Source organism: Antechinus flavipes, chromosome 1 (assembly GCF_016432865.1).
Source record: "Antechinus flavipes isolate AdamAnt ecotype Samford, QLD, Australia chromosome 1, AdamAnt_v2, whole genome shotgun sequence".
Classification (NCBI taxonomy): domain Eukaryota; kingdom Metazoa; phylum Chordata; class Mammalia; order Dasyuromorphia; family Dasyuridae; genus Antechinus; species Antechinus flavipes.
Window position 1 is genome coordinate 85544685 of NC_067398.1, and position 22498 is coordinate 85567182.

The 22498-nt window shown below is 37.8% G+C and overlaps 1 protein-coding gene across 3 annotated transcripts; it reads right to left on the reverse strand.

The window, feature by feature from the left end:
- Positions 1 to 592: 592 nt before the first annotated feature.
- Positions 593 to 22296, reverse strand: BAAT (bile acid-CoA:amino acid N-acyltransferase). Of its 3 annotated transcripts, XM_051986643.1 has the most exons (5): positions 22227 to 22296; positions 22050 to 22131; positions 17056 to 17564; positions 12648 to 12850; positions 593 to 1995 (listed from the first exon to the last, which is right to left on the reverse strand). In XM_051986643.1, the coding sequence occupies exons 3-5, from the start codon at positions 17516 to 17518 to the stop codon at positions 1399 to 1401; spliced, it is 1263 nt and encodes a 420-aa protein (XP_051842603.1). In that variant the 5' UTR covers positions 17519 to 17564; positions 22050 to 22131; positions 22227 to 22296; the 3' UTR covers positions 593 to 1398. The 3 variants fall into 3 exon arrangements, with proteins under 3 accessions (XP_051842603.1, XP_051842609.1, XP_051842616.1); XM_051986649.1 differs by lacking the exon at positions 22050 to 22131; XM_051986656.1 differs by lacking the exons at positions 22050 to 22131; positions 22227 to 22296 and adding an exon at positions 19929 to 21200.
- Positions 22297 to 22498: the final 202 nt, after the last annotated feature.

Here is a 22498-nt window from a genome sequence, read left to right on the forward strand (position 1 = left end):
TTGTTTATATCAGAGATAGAAGAGATCTTACTGGTGGACTAATCTAGCCTATCTATAGATGATGCACCAAGAAATTAAGTGAGTTAATTGCCCGAGGTCACATACGTAGTAGGTAGCAGATCTGGATTATAAACCCATCCTCTGACTAAAATTCTAGTGTTCTTCCCACTTTACAATTCTGGGGACCTTATTCAATAAATCCAAATTTGGAAGCTCCATATTTACCTGAAAGACTCTTTTGTGTGGCAATTGGGAAAGACTTTGAAGCTAGGAACAGATTTTAATGTTTATTGACTGTCCATTGAGTACATTGGCCCCATGAAATCTTACTTTTAAAAAAGTGGTAAGTCTTCCTTAAATTGTGCAGTGGCAAAACTGTGCTATGGGAAAAACTTTGATAGTAATCAAAGGATGAGTCACATTAAGTGGTGAAGTTTTTTTCCCCCCCCCCAATGGAACTTTATTGAAATCTTGACAGTAAGTCAATTCAATGCTTCCCAAATCAACTTAACTATGCCTTCAAATCAATAATTATCCTTAAATCAATATGTTCTATACTTAGATAAGAAAGTTAGTCAAATGGGAGAAAATATATCTTCAATTCTTTTTTATTTGGATCAGGTATTGACAGATAAACATACTTAGTTGTTCTTTGCAAGAGTCTTAGAAAAGCAAAAAATAATCCTTTTGGATTGCTATGTGATATTGGTATAAAATATAAATTAACTTGAACTTTCAAAAAATGAAAATCACATCCTTCCTTTATCCCTTATGGACTCCCATTAAGAGTGAAAGTCATGAATCTTGAGATGTTAAAAAGATAAGAGAAATATGAACTGCCAGACAAGATTTGAATCAATCCTGTACTTAAAATATATAATATAAGAATAGAATAAAAAAAAATAGCTAGCATTTATAAAGCACTTTAGGATTTGCAAACTGTTTTGAAAATATCCTCTCCCTTTATCCTCATAAGAATGAAGTGTGGGAAAAGGAGGGCAGGAGTTTAGGTAGATAATATCCCCATTTTATAGATAAGGAAACTGAAGCACATAGCTGTGAAATCACTTGCCCAGAGTCACAGAGCTATTAAATGTCTGGGACCAGATTTCTTTCAGATGTTCCTAACTTCAGGTCCAACTCTTTATCTGCTAGATCTTCTCAGCATCTTGTCAAATTGTCATTTGTTGATTCTCCATTGTTGACCTCCATTGATAACTCTCTGTCTTCTGAGGCAGGCCATTCCCCTTTTGGATAACTGCAATTAATTTTTTAAAAGCTCTTTCTTTTATTAATCCAGTCAAATCTACATCCCCTGATTTTTATTTCAAATTTAATTCAACAAATATTATTAAGGGACTGTTGTGCCCAGCAATGTGTCAGAATCCGGGAAAGATCTCATAATTTGCTGATGCTGGCTGGGCTAAGGTGATATCTGAGGAACTTCAAACTCTCTTTCCAGGAATGTTCCTGGGCTTCAGCATGAGGGATAGTCTCACCACCCCACAAAACAGGTCTCACGATAGAGGGGTTCCATGAGGCCAAACACAAGGGGGAGTAGGGAGGCTCTATCAAGTGCCCAGCCCCTGGATAGGAGAGTAGGGTACCATTGCTTTTCCCATGTTTCTTCAGCCTCTCCATTGCTTGCTCAGCATAAGATTTGCTATTTATGTTTTTATCCTTCTCTCCAACAATGAATAGAATATGACCCTGGGACCTTTCTACTGGCAAAAGAGCATGCTTATTTGCCTCTTCTTGAGGGTTTCCTAATATATGATATAGCTCTAATAGCCCCAAATCATTTATTCTTATCCTTTCTGGAAATGAATTAATTGAGCGAATGTTCTCATCTTTATACTTGATATTCCTTCCAGTTGCAAAAAAGAAACCATTGATGCAAACTGTGGCTGCCACCTGCTTCAAGAATGTTGCCATTGCCAGTCCAATCTGGGCCCCTAGGCATACTGAAACTATCCCGATCTTTGGACCAAGGACCTGAAAATACATAAAAACAGCCAAAATGATTTCATTGGTTTCCTTTAACATTCCAGTCTAATGGACTGAAATAATAACAACTTCCATTGATATAGTACTTTATTAAGTATATTTCATAAAACTGGTTTAAATTAAATGGAAAAAGTAAATATACTTTTATTAAATACCCATTAGACTGTGTAGAGCATTTGGAGGTGATTGATGATTTAGATAACTCTCCCCTTCAGAGTCTGTAATCCAGCAGGAGAAGAGTACACATCTGCAGTGGAAATTTGAAATAAGGAGAGATATGCTTTCTTCTTCAAGGTTTTGCCTTTTCAGTGTAACTGAAATTCTTTGAGATTTTTCTCATTTGCAAAATGAAATGCCCTAGAGAAAAAAAACTATTGGAAATTATCCACAACTTTAGCAAAGTTGCAGGATACAAAATAAATCCATATAAATCATCAGCATTTTTATACATCACTAAAAATCCAACAGCAAGAGATACAAAGAGAAATTCCATTTAAAATAACTGTCGATAATATAAAATATTTGGGAATCTATCTGCCAAGGGAAAGTCAGGAACTGGAACTATATGAGCAAAACTACAAAATACTTTTCACACAAATAAAGTTAGATCTAAGCAATTGGAAAAATGTCAAGTATTCTTTGGATAGGTCGAGTGAATATAATAAAGATGACAGAATTAATATATTTATTTAGTGCTATGACAATCAAACTCCCAATAAACTAATTTACTGACCTAGAAAAAAATAACAACAAAATTCATCTTGAAGAACAAAAGGTCAATTTCAAAGGAATTAATGAGAAAATCAAATGAAGGTGGTTTAACTATATTATAAAACAGCGGTCATCAAAACTGGCTAAGATATAGATACTGGCTAAGAAATAGAGAAGTTGATCAGTGGAATAGGTTAGTTTCACAGAACTAAATAGTCAATGACTATAGCAATCTAGTATTTGACAAACCCAAAGACCCCAGCTTTTGGGATAAGAATTCATTATTTGACAAAAACTGCTGGGAAAATTGGAAACTAGTATGTCAGAAAGTAGGCATAGACCTGCACCTAACACAGCATACCAAGATCAGGTCAAAATAGATTCGTGATCTAGAATGATATTATAAACAAATTAGAAGAACACAGAATAGTTTACCTCTCAGATTTGTGGAGGAAGAAGGAATGTGTGACCAAAGAAGAACTAGAGATCATTATCAATCACAAAATACTTTTGATTATATTAAGTTAAAAAGTTTTTGTACAAACAAAATGAATGTAGACAAGATAAGAAGGGAAGCAATAAACTGGGAAAACATTTTTATGTCCAAAGGATCTGAGAAAGGCCTCATTTCTAAAATATATAGAGAATTGACTCAAATTTATAATAATTTAAGCCATTCTCCAATTGATAAATGGTCAAAGGATATGAACAGACAATTTTTAGATGAAGAAATTGAAACTATTTGTAGTCACATGAAAAGGTGCTCCAAATCACTATTGATCAGAGAAATGCAATTTAAGACAACTTTGAGATACCACTACATACCTCTCAGATTGGCTAGAATGACAGGAAAAGATAATGCTGACTGTTGGAGGGAATGTGGGAAAACAGGGACACTGACACATTGTTGGTGGAATTGTGACTACATCCAGCCATTCTGGAGATCAATTTGGAACTATGCTCAAAAAGTTATCAAACTGTGCATACCCTTTGATCCAGCAGTGCTCCTACTGGGCTTATATCTCAAAGAGATACTAAAGAAAGGAAAGGGACCTGTATGTGCCAAAATGTTTGTGGCAGCCCTGTTTGTAGTGGCCAGAAACTAGAAACTGAGTGGATGCTTATCAGCTGGAGAATAGCTGAATAAATTATGGTATATGAATGCTATGGCATACTATTGTTTTGTAAGAAATGACCAGCAGGATTATTTCAGAGAGGCCTGGAGAGACTTACATGAACTAATGCTGAGTGAAATGCACAGAACCTGGAGATCATTATACATGGCAACAATAAGACTATATGATGATCAATTCTGATAGATGTGACTTTCTTCAGCAATGAGGGGATTCAAATCAGTTCCACTTGTTCAGTGATGAAGAGAGTAATCTGTACCCAGAGAGAGAACCATGGGAACAGAGTATGCATCACAACATAGCATTCTTTCTGTGTTATTTGCTTGCATTTTGTTTTCTTTCTCAGTTTTTCTTTTCCTTCCATCTTGATCTGATTTTTCTTGTGCAGCAAGATAATTGAATAAATATGTATAATACTTTGGATTTAACATGTAGTTCAACATATTTAACATGTATTGGACTACCTGCCAGTTATGGGAGGGAGTGGAGGGAAGGAGGGGAAAATTTGGAACAAAAGGTTTTTCAAGGGTCAATGTTGGAAAGATTACCCATACATATGCTTAATAAATTTAAAAAAAAAATTTTTTTAAGTAAAATAAAATGGTTGGACTTCTCTGAAATCCTACTTCTACTCAGTTTTAGTGATGTTCTAGATCCAACATTGTAGATCTGGCTCCTGTAATGAGAGAAAGTTGTAGACTAAATCCTGGGGGAGTTTTAAGTGAAGAGAGAATTGTTACTGACCAGAGGGAGGAAGGCTTTGTGAAGAGTCTGCATTTTAGTTGGAAATTTAACAGATGATTAGGGTTCCAATAGATGGAGAAATGGAACTGGGGAAGGGCACTAAGTGAAAACAATAAAAAATATATATGAAGAGTAAAGAATAGCCTAGTTGGGCTAGAATAAAGAATTTGTAGAAAGAAATAACACAATAAAAGGTTGGGAAAATAAGGAATATCAGATTGTGAACTCAGGACCAGGATATGTCTGAGCTTTATTTGATGTACAAAAGAAAAATATTGAAGAAGTGGGAGAAGGAGAGTCACATGGTGAGATCTATATATAGTGAAAATTTACCTTGTAGCAGCAGGAAGAATGGATTGAAGCTGAGGAAAAATGGAATCTGAGAAGATAATTTAGGAAGATATTGTACAGCTATAGCAATAATTGAAAGACTATACAAGGGTGGCAGCAACAGAGATATAGAAAAGGAGATAAATTTAAAAGATTATTTTGAAGATAGTATCACGGGTATGAACAAGATGAGATGAGATCTTTCAAGACAGTTGTGAAAATCGAGTAAGGCTTCATCTACTTCAGAGTTTGAGTAGGCCTGAAGGACCTTTGAGCATTGAGTCAAGGGCATATATAAGTCCCCTTCCAGCTATCCTCCCATGACATCATTTTCTCCCCATTTCAGTCAAATATGGGCAACTATGTATTTATTGGTCAAGTTCAATTTCTTGGGTAGTTCCTGCATTTAGAATGTAAGATCCTCAGCCAATGAGGATAAGGGTCAGTGGTGGAAGGGGGTATTTGCATTAGGGATTAAAAATGTTGACTCTGCCCCCATGGTGCTTCCTCCCTTTGATTGTCTGCTTCACGGGTGGGACGCTCATGAGAACATATAATAAACTTTGCTTTGCTTCTAGAGATCTCTCCAACTTTTTTATTTAATGGTGACCCTTCACCATTTCTGAACCACACAGTTTTGGGTGCTTGTCCGGGATCACACTACTTGTGGTGAGTAGGTGAACCCTTGGGGTGCTAGAGGGGGGCGCCCTGCCCTGATTTAGGCAGCCTGACAGAGTCCAGGGGCTTTTCCTTGCTCCCCAAGGTAAAGTGGGCCCAAAGTGGAGAAACTCAGAGCAAAGCAAAGGGAGAAACTCCACAGTAAAATCCCAACCGGTTTGGTGGAGGACAGACCAGTCAAGTAATTTGCTGTGCAGCAACCTAGAGGTAAGCCCCCTGAGTAGAGTTACAGACTCTGGAGGGATGCTCTGGACAGGATAGGATAGGATAGGCCTTCTTGGGTGACTGAAGTCAACTGGCGACAATTGGCATGTTTGGGCGATTTGAAATTTAGATTCCGATCAAATTCAATGGGTGTGGCCCAGTCCCAGCCAGCCTTTGTGGAAAGAAATGAGAAAAATGATTAGAAAATACTGGTAGATAGTCCCTTGGGAGTTAAATTAAATAATTGGAACAAAATGCCAAAATATATAAGAAAAAAGAAAAAGATTATAAGGTATTTTTGTTTTGTCTGGGGTGACAAAGATATTGGTGAAGGCACTATTGAAGACTGGGTGTGCCAAAAACTGAATTTGTACCTGAAAGAGAAGGAAAGGATTTAATTCCATCAGCCCCTTCAGGGGCCCTTGGGGCCCCAGAGGAGAAGGGACTAATTAAAGGTGCAGCTATGAAGGAATGGGACAGGGGAAGTCCCCCAACTGCAAGGGTAGCCTCAACTGACCAGAAATACCTTTTAGTAGATCCCAATTGGGATCACAATAACCCTATACATTGGGGAAGTATGTGGGATCGAGAGAGTGAAGATGGTAGCTCCTTTCCCTCCCATGTGCCCTGACTGCAACAGGGCCATGTGGGACCAAGGGAAAGAAACTGCTATTTGGTGAAATTCATTATTTTAAATGTGATGGTGAAAGTGGTTTTATATTATTGGAAATTTAAAGCTGTGTTTGGGTTTTTAAGTTAAAACATTGGTTATTAAAACAAAATACTGGTAGCTTATCTTAGGGGAGGTTGGGGTTGTATCTCCCTACTTAGATGGTATGTTGTTTTCTAGAGATATTGGGTAATTTGTAACTGAGTTATGCCTTAAAAAATTTGTCAGCTCTGTTGGGCATGTATAAGTTTTATGAAATTTGGTTCAGTTATTTGCAAAACTTGAAGTTTAAAGTTTAATTTTTTTTTTTTACTTAAAGGGACAAGAAAGATTAATTCGTAAAAGCAATTAATAGTTTAAATGGAGCATCTGGTATTGGTTTGGGAGTATTTAACATGCTGGAGAAGTTTGAGCAAGTACGTTTTGGAAGGAGAAAGAGAGATGGGACAGGAAGAGATGGTGTGAGAGAAGGAAGAAGAGAGAGGGAAATAGCTTTCCAAAAATGGGGAAGAAAAAGGCACAATTCCCTAGTGAATTTGCCATTTGCCATGGGAAAAGGAGATATATCCCATGAGGTTGGGACCTGTCTTGAACTGGCAGATTGGATCCTGGGGAAAATGGCACCCTAAAAAGGTTAGCTGTGATAAGTTGGGGTCAGGAAGCATGGTGGAGTTGGGGAAGGGTAGCCACCTTGTCAGGTGATCTAAACCCCCTTTCCCCCATTAAGTATGGTGGCTTTTAACAACTGCAGCACCTTGCTGGTTCTGATATTAATTGCTTCTACTGTTTAAAGGAACAGCCTACATTTATATGGTGTAACTGAATGTTTTATTTTTATTTTTCAAGTCTATAGCTGCACTAAGAAGTTTATCGGAATTGTAAGTTATCTGAAAGCAATTTATTTCTACTAAGATCCCATCTGTCTAAAGCAAATTATTTAATGTTTATTTACATGCATGATAGTCTCCTTGTTTAAGAAATATGACAAAAAAAAAAAAAAACTTAGAGCAGGATTTTAATCTGATCTGATAATTTGATAGGGTTATTTCCAAAAATTTAATTCTTTTTTAGAATAAAGAGAGCATTAATGTTAAATCTGAAATGAAAGATCTGAAAGTTTCTTTTATGTGGAAACAGGATGGACAACATGCGATTTAGAATTTTTCTTTGTATTTTGAATATTTTAAAGGCAAAATGATCTGTGCAATGTTAAACTTAGAACCATCTACTTAGATATGAAAGATAAGCTGTATAAGCTGTGAACTTTCTAGGATGAATCCTTTACTGTGATTCTTGAACTAGATTCATCTAAAGCCTTGATTAATGATAATTGCTGGAGGAGATGAAATCTTTTGAGACTACAGCTAATATTTACTTGGAGTTTTGAATTCAGATGTGACTGTCTGCATAGGTCATAAGGTTGAATGGTTAAAACTTAGGACAGTTACCTGAAGTAAAACTGCCTTAAATAAATCATGTCCCTGATTTTTCCTCTTATAGCAAATGTCTGTAATCAGAGCAAGTGGTCAATGAAATATACAAGTATGTAGATATTTTAATTTGCAGCCCAGATTTTGCTTGCTGCTATTAATCTTTTAACCTTTTTACTTCCTGGGGCTAGAGTTTTTTTATCTAAAGGCTTACTTCGCCCAAGTACTTGGGGCCACTCCCACTTTGCCTTTTGTTCTTTAAGAGAAAGCTGGGAATCTCATCCCATCCTGATTAGGCTAAGGTTTTTTAAGGACCCTAAAAGTTAAACTAATCTGCCTAGAGCCTTTTACACTGTATATTGATGGAAGGGAGGGCTATCTCTGGAACCCCAATCCTAGGCCCCTGACTTATCAAAGATCTATATTGTCTTCAGATGCGTTTTTCATGTTTTGCATGATCATGGGGGGCACTAGATGGAAAAGAGAACTTTTGACACCCAAACAATTCCCCATTAAATACGTAGAGAAAATGAAATGAATTCACTCCAGGTGAAGGGAAGGAGGCTTATAGGATCAACTGCCCATGTTGCATTGCTGATCCTTTGCTCTTGACCAGTGGCTTTCCTTTCTAAAGTATTAGATCCCGTAGCCAAAGGATGGTTGACCTGTGTACAAGCAGTAGCTGCTACTGCGCTCTCTCTCTCTCTCTCTCTCTCTCTCTCTCTCTCTCTCTCTCTCTCTCTCTCTCTCCTCCCTCTCTTTTTAAAGCTTTTTATTTTCAAAACATATACATGGATAATTTGACAGCATTGACCCTTACATAACCTTGTGTTTCAGATTTTTTCCTCCTTCCCCTTCCCTTCCCTATATAGCAAGCAATCCAATACATATTAAACATGTTAAAATATGCTAAATCCAATATGTATAAACATATTTATATAATTCTCTTTCTACACAAGAAAAATCAGATTAAAAAAAGAAAGTAAATGAGTAAGAAAATAAAATGCAAATGAACCATCACAAAAAGAGTGAGAATGTTATGTTGTGATCTATAATTCCTACAATCCCCTCTCTGGATGTAGATGGCTCTCTTCATCACAAGATTATTGGAACTGGCATCAATCATCTTATCGTTGGAAAGAGTCATGTTCATCAGAATTAATCATCGTATAATATTGATGTTGCTGTGTACAATGATCTAGTTCTACTCATTTCACTTAGCATCAGTTCATATAAGTCTCTCCAGACCTCTCTGTCTTCATCCTGCTGGTCATTTCTTACAGAACAATAATATTCCATAATATTCATATACCACAATTTATTTAGCCATTCTCCAATTGATGGGCATCCACTCAGTTTCCAGTTTCTTGCCACTACAAAAAGGGCTGCCACAAACATTTTTGCACATACAGGTCCCTTTCCCTCTTTTAAGATCTCTTTGAGATATAAGCCCAGTAGAAACACTGCTAGATCAAAGAATATGTGTTGGAATCTTTACAAAGTGTAAGGTCATTAGAGTTGATAGAGACAATAATTATCTAATTTAGCATGGTTCAGTATGACTGATGTGATCCTACAAGGAGATGTTATGGGTCAGAAGAAACAAGGTACTAAGTAGAACTGATAGACAATAATGTTTGTGTTCACACCTTTAGAGAGCTCATATAAGCAAGAAGTATTTAAGTACTCATTGGAGTTCACAAGTATGGGAGATTCACAGAGTAAACTTGGTAATTTTGTGAATTCACACCTCCCTTGAAGATCTTAGGGCCAGAGAACACTCTGGGAAGAAACCCATAATCCCATTCTCTCAGAGGAGATCATATATAAGAAGCAGACAGAAGCCCAGTCAAGTGAGTTCAGCTGAAAAAATTCAGAGTGGAGGAGTGTCAGTTCAGAAGAAGCCATAAGTTGGAGTTGAGCTAGAGAGTTACTTCGGAACATTGTCAGGGGTTGGAGAGGAGCACTCTGGGAGACTGAGAGCCAGCAGCACTCTGGGAGATACAAAGCCCACAAGCTTTCTCTCTGAGATGCAACTAGATTCACTTCATCTCACACCACTGTGGTGGCTGAACTCCTGCACTTCCCCTACTGAGACCAAGCTGGTCTGAAAGGCTCTCCAGAAAGCTAGCCAAGTCCCAAGTGAAGGAGACAAGAGAGATTCATTCCATTTTCCACTGGCTGGCTGGAGGCTGAAGGACAAACCTTTGGATTTGGAGACATTCGGAGGGAGCTCTTGGAACCAAGCAGAAAGATAGGCCACTAAGAAAAAGTAACCCGGCTGTTTTGGAAGGAGAAAATAAATATTTGCATTTTTTCAGCTGGCTGCATTTTAGAATGATTATTACTTTGAACTGCAACTAAGGCTGCCTTCAGAAAACCTCCCCAAGAAACCTGTTCCCAGAGAGAACGATTATATATATTTTTAAATTTAATTTTATTTAATAATAACTTTATATTGACAGAATCCATGCCAGGGTAATTTTTTACAACATTATCCCTTGCACTCGCTTCTGTTTCGATTTTTCCCCTCCCTCCCGCCATCCCCTCCCCTAGATGGCAAACAGTCCTATATATGTTAGATATGTTGCAGTATATCCTAGATACAATATATGTTTGCAGAACTGAACAGTTCTCTTGTTGCACAGGGAGAATTGGATTCAGAAAGTAAAAATAACTCGGGAAGAAAATAAAAAATGTAAATAGTTCATATTCGGAGAACGATTATATTTTAAAGAAGAAAAACACCACAAGTATGTGTTGTGCCAAAGTTCCTTTTTAATGACGTGACCCAGTTTCTCCGATTATCCTATTTAGTTATTCTGCCTCAGGTTATAACCTTTCCCTCTTAATATTTGAGATAAAGGTCTACCTCAGTTGCTCTGCCCCAAAACCCCAGGCTATAATCATCCCCTCTTAAATGGTTGATGAGATGAAGATTTTATATCTTTAGGTTATATCTTAATGTTTGACAGGATAAAGGTTTATCCATTTTAGATGTCATTAGAATATCAGTAACCTCCCTCCATTGTGTCATCCTAGGGGCCTGCCCCACCATTAGGTTATCCCTATCTAAGTACCTCCTCCACTATGTCATTGTTCCTGTTATCCTATAAAAAAGCTTGCTGTCCCAATACTCGGGGCTGGACTCTTTGAGATGATAGTCTAACCCTAACCCTGGGATCAACCATGGATCCATTGGTCCCAGTATCTCTCTCCATTTAATAAACTATTGAGTTGGTCTCTAATCTCTGTCTTGCTCAGTTTCTTTGGCATTACCCATGCATAGTTTGATAGCTCTTTGAGCATAGTTCCAAATTGCTCTCCAGAATGTCTGGATTCATTCACAACTCCACTAACAATGTATCACTGTCCCAGTTTTCTCACCTCCTCTCCAATATTCATCATTATTTTTTCCTGTCATCTTAGCCAATCTGAGAAGTGTGTAGTAGTATCTCAGAATTGTCTTAATTTGCATTTCTCTGATCAATAATGATTTAGAGCACCTTCTCATATGATTAGAAATAGTTTTAATTTCTTCATTTGAAAATTGTCTGTTCATATGCTCAAAAGTCTTTTCTTAATCCTCATCCCTGACCTGTCTGATATTGCTGATCATCTTCTTCTCCTGGATGTTCTTAACTCTATTTTTCATGACACTTCTTTCTCCTGCTTCTCTTTCTAGCAGTCTGAAAGCAACTTTTCATTTTCCTTTTGTTATTTCTTCCTTTTCATCTCTTCCAATAACCATGTCCTCCATGCCTGGAATGTTCGCTCTCCTCCCTTCCACCTACTGCCTTCCCTTGTTTCCTTCCTCCAGATCCTACATTTGGCAGTGATACAACCTTTGGTGTCTCCCCATTACCAACCAAATAAGTAAAACCTCCCCATAGCCTTGCCACACTCTTTCCAGTGTTATTTCTCACTGTGTACTACTCTTCATTCATGTTCCAGTCATACAACACCATCTCTTGTTCCCTACTATCTCCCCCACTTCCATTTCTTTGTCTATATCCTTTTCTTAAAATGCCAGCATTTCTTAAAATGTTTCCCTGGCCCCAATTCTCAATCCCCACAGCTGAAATCCTTCACTTCCTTTTCCGTGCAACTTTCCTTGCTTCGGCCCTTATCTATAAAACCTCTCTCCTTGAATTTCTCAGGGCATATTATTTATATCTTTCTTTTGTACAAGTGACCTTCTAGTTTACAACATAAGTATTCTTGTATTTGCTTAGAGAAATGAACTCTCATGGTTGTACAGGATTTCTGCGGTCATCTACTTCAACTTAAATGCAAATATTTTTAGAAAAATTGCATGCTTAACCTCTATTGGATTGCTTGATATCTGGGGGCGGGGAAGGTAACATGAAGGGAGAAAAATTTGGAACACAAAGTATTGCAAAGGTCAGTGTTAAAAAACTGTCTTTTTATGTACTTAGAAAAATAAAAAGCTATTAAAAATAAAATAACACATACACTGAAGTATACACTAGATAAAGGTGTCCTTTAAGAAGTTTGGGAAAAAGAAACCTAGAAGAGTAGAGCAGGAAGAGAAAGAAGTGAACAACTGATTGAGGATCTCTCTCTCTCTTCCTATAGAGTAGGAATCACAGACCTGGAGAAACAAACCATGCCAATGAAAAGAATACACAAGAGAAAACTGCAGTTAGTCATTTGGAATCAGAGATTGCTTGAGAAGTTAGAGACAATGGTTGAAATCAAATTGTGAGCTCAAAGTACCTTGGGATGGCTTAGGAGGAAATCAGCAGCTTCTTCAAAGTATTCAATATCCATAACAGGTGGTAGTGCGGGCAGGTCTTCATAGTTAAAGTAAGCTAAGGCCAATGTAGCAAAGCCATGGCTGGCCAAGAGACTGGCTCGAAATTCAATCAGTCCCCCAATGCCACCAAACAAATCAATTACTCCAGGGAAAGGGCCTTCTCCTGAAGAAAATTTTAAAAGAATTTTGTGGTGAGTAAAAATATATATATAAAAAAGAAGCCATTAAAAAAGAAGAGGTGAAAGAAAGTGTCAAGAAGGAAGAAAGAACAATATATTCAGAATTTGGGCACAATACATAACATCACAAAGAGAATTTCCCATTTTCTTCTCATTTACCATAAACTTTGATTTCTTAATCTTACTGCCCATCCCCTAAGTTTATCCCAAGTTTATTTTCTCTACATCATATTTATACATCTTCATTTACATGTAGCCTTTCTCATTAGGAAGTAAGCTGTCTGAAGGAAGAAATTATTTTGTTTTGTTTTTCCTTTCTTTCCCTACCCTTTGTAGAAGGCCACAGACAGTGGGGGAACTCTGGTTGAGGTATAAGACCCTTCAGCCCAGAAGGAACCTGCTGACAATGTCTGGATCAGCTCCCCAGCTCCCCTAAGGGCTCTTGTCTTTCCTGACAAGTCAGGAGGAGATGACAACCTGTGTTGTGATTGAAGCAGAGTGATAGCAAGTGGCAAACTACATATAATGGCAAGTTGTTCATGTGGTCCCACATGCACAGAATATATTTAGCACACTTATTAGGACATATAAGGGAGAGATTTTGGAATAAATAGATTCCATATTTCCACCATCCTCGTGGGTCTTCTCCTTTCTTCACTTCTCCTCTAAGTATGTTTTTTTCACCCTGGCATTGGGGCTCTAGAAAGCAGTGTTTTGTCACCCCAACTTGGGGGTTCTAGAAAGCAGGACAGAACAACCCTTAGTTTGGGATCTGGACATAGTGGGTACTTAATGAAGGCTTGGCTGACTGATTGACTGCGTACTCCTGGTTCTGGAAGAGAGCTGCTGAAGCTGATGGACAGGGAGAACTCCCTACCAAAGTAATCACAATTTTTCTACAATTTATATATGACTTAGCTGCCTGAAATTCATAGATGTCCAGAGACTTCCCAGAGCCATTGAGTTCCTGAATTTCATAAGCAGGATTTGAACTCAGACCTATCCTAATTCCAATCCAGGACTCCAGCTACTAGGTCTTGCTACTAGGCTTCATTCTTAGCCCATATTGGAATAAAATAACCAGCATTCTGGGTGGGCCAAAAAGGTTCTTTGAGATTATGCCAAAGCTTGCCTAGCTCAGAATATGAAGGAGCTAGAGATGAAAAATAAGGAGGCTAGCTCTATTGATTTCAACTATAAGTACATGAACCAACCCAGTTTTTAGTCATGAGTTTCCAAAGACTGTAACCTAAATTGATATCAGGCAGAAGTCCCGATTGTATCTCAACTGTGTTAAATTTGTTTCTTTGGTGGGATCTGAGGCCATAGCAAAAATTGGCAAATAAGCCAGTAAAGAAAGTGAAAAGTAAAGTGAAAGCAAGCAGCATCAAAGGGACAGGATGATGAGATATAAAGGAAAGAAACACAGGTAAGGCTCAATTTCCTTCCTTAATGGAAGTGTCCACTGCACTGAGCATAGGCTGTAAAACACCTAATGAAACCCTTTTAATTCAGTGGTAGGAAACCTCTATGATAAAGAAGGCCAGTCTCTCACTCAATGAAGTATGTCTCAAGTTACCCACAGGTCCCCAGTTTACCACATCCTATCACCAATTTTAGTAGATGAGGGGTAGATGGAATGAAAATCAAAGCCATAACAATTTACAGGACTAGGACAAGTAGAGAGGGACATGGTCACCTAAGCTGTGACTTCTAGATATAGAATTGCTTTGAAATATTAAGAAATTTCTGTGAAATTGTACTGACAGCTACTGGCCAGATATGTAGGAGCAGAGGTGTAGTAGAGGTGTGTATAGGAACAGCAGAGATTGGGAGGTGGAAGATGGGAGTTACAGGTAAGGCAAAAAATGGGGAGAACACTGGGATACCGTTAGGCTTGTAAGCTATTAAAAAGAAGGAATTTTACAGCAAGGAAGGAACACAAGGCTGCTAAGATGTTGCTAATTTGGACCCTCTAACTTTACTAACCTGGGTCAAAGCCCCACTGCCTTCACCCTAGTTAAAACTCTTACTATAAAATTGGAAGCAATATAAATGGATTCAATCAATTAGCAAGCATTTATTAATTTCCTATTTTGAATCAGGCCCTACTAGCTCTATGAAAACAGACTCTACAAGGAGTTTACATTCTAATGTAAGTGACAGCCTGTACATATATGAATATATAAATACATACATATATAACAAATACAAAATTAATACAAAGTTGTAGATGGGAGAGCATTAGCTGTGGGTGTATGAAAGGTTTCAGGTACAAGATGGCACTTGGAGGAAAGTAGGGGTTCCAAGAGGCAAAGATAAGAAAGAAATATGTTCTAAGCATTAGGAATAGCTAATGCAAAGAAATGGAAGTGGGAGGTGGAACATCTTGTGTGAGGAGCAACAAACAGGCTCAGAAGATTACAATGTAGAATTTAGGAAGGAGAGCAATGTTTCTGAAAACTAGAGAGGTAGGAAATGGCCAAGTTGGGAAGAGATTTTAAGTGCCAAACATAGGAGTTTCTATATGACCCTGGAGTTAATAGGAAATTATTGCTGTTTATAAATAGGGAAGTAATATAGTCAAACCTGTACTTCAGGCAATTCTTTTTGGCCTTAAGTAGGAGATGAATTAGTGTAAGAAAGAGATTTGAGATAGGAAGCCTAGAGTGAAATATCATAGATCAGAAATTTGGAGCTATAAGGAACCACAGAAGTATGGTTCTAGAAGTGTACTTTTGTGGTTTTTGCAGCTCCAAATTTCTGACAGAGAGGTCAAGTAAATCATCCATCACACACTAATACATGACTTTCTGAGGAATAATTCAAATTCAGATTTTCCCATCACCAAGATTAGCCTTCTATTGACTGAATTCAGACTGTCACAATATAACATGAGAAAAATGATGAAGATCTGAACTAGGAATAAAGAGATGCCCATGGAAAGAAGGGAATTCATGTGAGAGAGACTGTAGAAAAATAACTAGATTTGGCAACTAATGAAACATGTGAGCTGGCTGAGAATGAGGAATTTAGAATGACAACAAGATTACAAATCTAGTTGACTCAGGCTGACTATCCAATAATAAACATTATTTGGTATCTGGAAGTAGTGCCACAGTGCAAAGTGTGCTGGGCCTAGAGTCAGGAAGATGCAAAATCTGATTTCAGACATTTGGGAGCTGTGTGACTTCTGGGTAAATCACTTCACCTTGTGTGCCTCAGTTTCCTGTAGGTAAAGAAGAATATGGCAAACCACTCCATTTTCTCTAGAAGAAAACCCCAAATGGGGTCATGAAGAATCAGACACAATTGAACCATAACAAAATTGAAAGTAAATAAAAGTCCACAATAATAAGTAAGTCTGAAAGGAGGTAGGGTTTGGGGACTGGGATCAAAGGACAGGGAAAACAATGAATTTTGTTTTAGGCTTATTGACTTTTCAATGAGAACTGCACCCAGTTTGGAATGTCCAATAAGCATTTGATTCTGTTGAACATTTGGAAGTGGGGGGAAATGAAGACTGGGTCTATAGAGACTATCTGCTTAGAAAGGATAATTGAACTCACAGAAGTTGATGATAGATGGGATCTGAGTAAAAGAAAAGAAGCAAAAGAAGGAGGAGGAAGAGGAGGAAATGGAGAAAGAGAGAAAGAGAGGAGAAAAGAAAAGAAACTTTTAGAGAAAAGAACATTTTAGAGAAGAAAAGAAAAGAACATTTTTTAAAACAGTGATGAAGGGAAGCAGCATGCTACTTCCAGCCAGTTCTTCATCATCAATTTGGACTGCCATTTTAGACATGGGGGGAGGGCAAGAACTAAACTGAATCCCAAGAGTTAGAATATACCTCCACAGGGTGAGTTTGAGCTTTTTCCAGATTTCTAGGTTACCTTGGTAATAAGCTTCCAATAGAGTCTGGAAAGTTTGTCACTGTGATGGAGTAACCCAAGAGCATGTGAACAGTAAAGTGACAGTGGCCTGACTCCAGAATGGTTCACATCAACCTAATATTTGTGACATTGCTTAGAACTGGATATGATCCAAAGACAACTTTTCATGCTAAATCCTAAGGAGACTGAGAATAGTATTGTTCAGCTGTAAGCTAAATGCTTGAAGAGGGAAATAAAGCCATAGAGGAGAAAAGGAATTAGCTTGAAAATGAATAAGAATGTGATTGATTCAAACTCACCTGGTGGGAGGAAGAGAGCTCCTCGAATTCTACCTTCTCTTATTTGGATTCGAGTTACTCCAGGTGCTGAGTACCATCTCTCCACCATTTCAGTGGCCTCAGGAGATTTAGCGAAGTCTTGTAAAGCTTCTTTTGAATCATATACAGACAGCTGGACCAAGTAGGGACTGTTCATCACATCCTGTTTGAGTAGCCTAGATAGTATCTTCTTAGGTTTCAGAGACCAGAAGAGGCCCATAGGATGGATGCCCACATAGTCCCCTCCAAGTGCAGCTGCCCGCTGCAGGTCTACCTCTCCACCTTCATCAGCCTTATAGAAGACTTGAGACTCAAAGAGCCCTCCTTTTTCATTTATCAGTTTTGCCTGCAGCACTATCATCTGGTTAGGGAGCAGGCCAGTTACTCGGATATGCAGTGGTTCATCGACAAGAGCTATTTTGGGGTAGACTATTATTTGGACCATTGTTAGAGAAGTTTCTACTGGACAGTTATCAGTCAAGCATGAAGGTCTAAAAAAAATAAAAAGAATTAAACAAATTAGTGGTATGATTTAGTAAGAAAGACAAGGCCTGATTTTGAGTCCTGGTGGAGCTAATTATCTATGTAATCTTTTTATTTTGAGTTCCAAATTCCCTCCTTCCAGTTCTCCCTTACCTGGTGAGAAGGAAAACAATATGATGATACCCCTTAGTCTGTGTAATCTTATGTTAGACTATATATTTTTCAGCTGAAATTTAGAATTTGAGATTGGCAATGCAAACATACCTTACTCTATTTTCTACAAATGTACTACAAAATTAAATGCCTCATCCAGGATATCATTTAAGATCTTTAACTTCATTTAGAAATCAATAAATCAATCAATTAATCAGCAAGCATTTATTTATCATGCACTTAGTATTTGTCAAGCATTGAGACACAAAGCAAAAACAGTCTTTTGTCTACAAGGACCTCATATTCTATTCAGGGAGGCAATATGCAAACAACTCTGTAGATAAAAGATATATCCTATGCAAAGGAAGCTAATCTCAGATGGAAGACTGGGGATTGTTGAAGACAGGATTCCTATGGAATTTGGGAAATGATTAAGCCTGAAAAGAAACCCAGGAACCTAAAAAGTGGTATTGATATGGAGATTACAGACCCATGGGACAATGAGTAAGCTCCCAAAGTGAGAACATGGAAGGATGAATAAGGAACAATAGGGGAGCCAATGTAGCATGGAGGGAAGTTAGTGTAAAAAACCCTAAAATTAGAAAGCGACCACTTCCTGAGGGCCTTTCAATGACAACCAGTTGACTTTACAACTGACTCTACAACGACTACATTTGATAATGTAGTCAATAGGGAGCATTGGCATTATAGAGTAGAAGGCTGGCATGGGTGACCCACTCATTTTTTCTCAAAGTGGAATTACATACTTCCTCGTTGGAAAATAATCAGGTTCCATCACCCATATCCATATCAAATATATTTCCACATATCTGAGTTAGTACATGGGCCTATGCCCTCCAAGGATTCACAATCTGAGAGAGAAGAGCAACTTAAGGAAAATGTCACTGCTAATAATAATTTTTAAAGTTAAGCTCTAAAGACAGATAAAAGTTTGTTTATGCCAGATGAGGAGAAAGTAAGGAGAGTCTGTCATCTATACTGGAAGGGAGGCTCAGTTATACTGAAAGGAGTACAATTTCTCAGGGAATAACAGTGATGAGGTTCCTTGATTCTAAAGTCTTCTGGCTTTAAGATGGTCTTACCAACATTGGTCAGACAATAGTTAATTCCTTCCTCAAATGTACCTGTAAGCCAAAAAATTAACAAATAAGTAACATGAAGCTCTAGTCTCTAATTTTTCCTATAAAATTGTAATGGGCTGAGGCTCGAGTTGATGCACTGAGGTCCCAAGCACATGAGGCTAAATAGTAATTGGACCATACTCTATGAATATATATGCTTGGAGAAAGAATGGCCCCCGCCCACTCTTTGTGCAAGTCCTGATGTGTTGTATAGGAAATGATGATGTTGGTGGGTGGAGGCAGGGGAGTGAAAAGGGAAGCAGAAAGAGAGCCCGCTGGCTGGCTTCTTGACACAGCTACTTGCATTGCTATCACGACCCCCCTTCACCTGCAATCCCCCTTCACCTCTGCTGGCTGGCTTCCTGTCACAGCTGCCCATATTGCTATCCCAATCCCCCTTCACCTCAAAAACAATAAAAATTGAAGATTTTTCCCTTAACCTGGATTCCTCCGGCTGATTTTAAATACACAGTGATCACATAAAATTATCTTCTTACCCCTGATTCTTTGCTAAACCCTTTTGGAACTTAGCCATCTTCAAATGGCATTACAATTACAATAAACTTTGCCTTGACTTGGAAATGGATTCAAATCTATAAATGCTTTTGAGATACCTCAAGACACTGGTCTGCCATCCCAGCCTTTTGAAGTCTCCCTTTAGGATCTCAACAATACCATGGGTAGACTTTATTAAGATAGATGCAGAAACATGACTTTTATAGAAATGTTTTGTATGACTTCACATGTGCCTTCTCAATGTGAGGGGAGGGGAAAGGAGAAAGAGAGAGAATCTGGAATTCAAAATTTTAAAAGCAAGTGAAAAATTATTTTACATGTACTGGGGAAAAATAAAATAATAAATGAAAGTATCAACTATTTAAAAAAAAAGATAGCAGCAGAGCCAAAATCAGGGATTCAGGTCTCTTGACCATCTCTGTTATAATGTGTATCAATAGGAAATCTCCCTAGAGAGAATTTCTAGGGAGATTTGTAATGCATTTTGTTTGTGGGAGATTAAGGCATCCCAAAGGCTGCTATAGCTGCAACTGAATCCTCAAACTACACAAAAAGTGTTACCTTCGCACTATGCTTTCCAGAATGTAGCAGGAAGCTACCTCAAAAGCTGGAAATAGGGTGAGATGAAGTGGGCAAACTCACAGCTCGCTCCTGCTCCCTTTGTCTATTTCATGAATTTCACCCTGGAGACAGGCTTCTTTCCAGGCTCTTGGAAGTGATTCTCTGGGGGCAGGGCAACTATAGCCTGCAGTCACTGGCTGTTTGTGATTTCTGACACAGCAACTGAAATCCAGGTTAAGAAAAGTTACTAATTAGCCAGACAGATTCTAGTCAGATGGAATAGGCACAACGGGGATCTGTAGAGGAGATAAGAGAAGATACAAGGTGAACTAGTAATATGGGATGAGCTTAAAGGAAGACTCAATGGGACTGACCAGCTATGAAACTCTTGCCACAACAAAATAGAGTCAGAGACTTAATGCTAAACCCTGGCTTTTTCTCCCTTTCTCTAGTTGATGAAATGATCTTGGCAGGTTTGAAATGCATAACTCCTTCTCTTATTCTTTCCCCCATTTAGGAAGAAAGGAAACAACAAGAAAGGCACAGTGAAAGATAGTCAGAAATTGAAACAGATTGCATTCTCCCTGTGCCTTCTCTGTGATTCTTGTCCATATGATCCAGAGATGCACTAGAGCTAAATATGTGACCTGTTAAATTTTCAGTGTGAGCATTTACACTTTGGAAATCAAGCTACAAATCAGGGCTTGATGTCTTCTTGATTTCTATACTTGAGAAAGTACTAGGAGCAGCTAGATGGCTTAATGGATACAACAGCAGGCCTGGAGTCCGAAGGATCTGAGTTCAAATGCAGCCCACACTTCAATACTAGCTATATGACTGGGCAAGTGGCAACCCCCCTTTGCCTCAAAAAAAGTTATAAAGCAAATGTTAATCATGTAAATTTGGTTTAAAAGTGCATTTAGGTGTTCATTTTATTTTGGAAGAAGCTGTTATTAAACATTACCAGCACATTCACTTATTTTTCCACAAGTACTCTGTAGAGGATCTCCCAATGCACTGAAAACCTATAGAGTTATAAATATTTCATGGATATCCATGCAGCACTTGAGCTTTTTGTTCATTAAAATGTAGTTGAAAGAGTGATGAATCTGCCTGTGTGACTTTGAGCAAATTATTTAACCACACCTGGCTAAAGTCATCTATAAAATGAGGGAGGTTGGCCTAGATTAGCCTTCAACGAGACCTGTGTAATGGAATTCAAGTGAATTCACCAATTATTATTTAGTATCTGCTACCTAGGAGGCACTATACTAAGAAAATGCAAGAAATAAAGCTACTTGGCCCCAAAAAACTTATAATACCAACTGGTGGGCTTATAACCAGGTGAAATTTTCTTTCACATTAATTTCAAGCCAGCTTCCTGTGTCCAGAGAAAGAACTGGTAAATAGAAGTATGTAGAGAACAATAATACACACACAGACACCCCTGTTTTTCTAAAAAATTTAAATGATCATTTTGTTGTATGTTTCAAAGGAATAGCAAGTCATGTATAATAGATTTGTAGTTTCTTGTATAATCATTTTTTAAAATTGTACTATTATGGAAATGCTTGTTTTATTCCATAAGTTAAAAATAAAATTAAAATAAATATAATTTCAAACCAGAAAAGATACAGATTCTTTTCTACCTTCAGAATGAGAGCTCTTTACTAAAAATCTTTTAAAACAACAACAACAACCATTAGTCTGGCTTTATGAAAATGTCCTCTTGCAAGTCAGTTTATTTACTCTTTCCCTCAATAATAATTACCTTTTCTACAAAGTTATAAGAAAAAAAGTGTGCATCATTCTCAGTCACTTGCCTGAGCTGAAACTGTACCTTCACATTCTTTCCATAACCTGTAAGATATGTTTCCTCCCTCTGTGTCTCCATAATTCAAATATATGTGGCCATGCATTATTGTATAGAAAATGCACTTAAGTTAAGGCATGCCAGAATGCTAGGTTTAACAATTCCTTTTTAAGACATGCAAAACAGAAAGTAGGAACTCTGCCTTATAAGTGCCAACATTATAAGTAAATAAAACTTTGAATTGAAAAATTGCTTTCAATTCCTAACTGCTCCAGAAGAGATTTTTCAAGTCTCAGTTTTAAAAGTACCTGGTCTGAAGCTTTGGAAACTGCAGTTGACTCCTGAAAAAGCTACTATCTAGCTTTTCCCACTGCTTCTTCTCTCTAGTAGCTTTAAAAAAAAAAAAAAACAAATCTTTGTTTACTACCAGATTTTCAAAGGTGTGCTCTCCAATACTAAAAAGAAAATGCCTTCTGTGAAATTACCTTTTCTTTCTGGTATTCTTGTTTTTAGCTCGTAATTCCTGAACTGTGATCTTGATTTTTCATGATTTTCAGTTCTGTCCCTTTTATAACCCTGTTTCCAAAGACCATTGGGATGGGATTCTCTCCTCATTGGTGGAGATGATAATCTGCTCTTTATGAGGGGTGGGGCAAAGTTGGCAAGAAGAAGAGCACTTCTTTTTTTTTTTTTCTGTTTCCCTTTTGTCACTTGGGTGCAAGGATATCTGAAGTGGAAGGATACCTCTCTGGGCCAT

What these genes read in the sequence shown, in the direction of transcription:
- BAAT (XM_051986649.1), bottom strand. Translation starts at nt 17,518, where the DNA reads ATGGTCCAAATAATAGTCTACCCCAAAATAGCTCTTGTCGATGAACCA. An exon ending in AGCTCTCTTCCTCCCACCAG is followed by an intron (nt 12,851 to 17,055) that starts GTGAGTTTGAAT and finishes AATTTTCTTCAG; the next exon opens with GAGAAGGCCCTTTCCCTGGA. An exon ending in TCCTCCTAAGCCATCCCAAG is followed by an intron (nt 1,996 to 12,647) that starts GTACTTTGAGCT and finishes ATGTATTTTCAG; the next exon opens with GTCCTTGGTCCAAAGATCGG.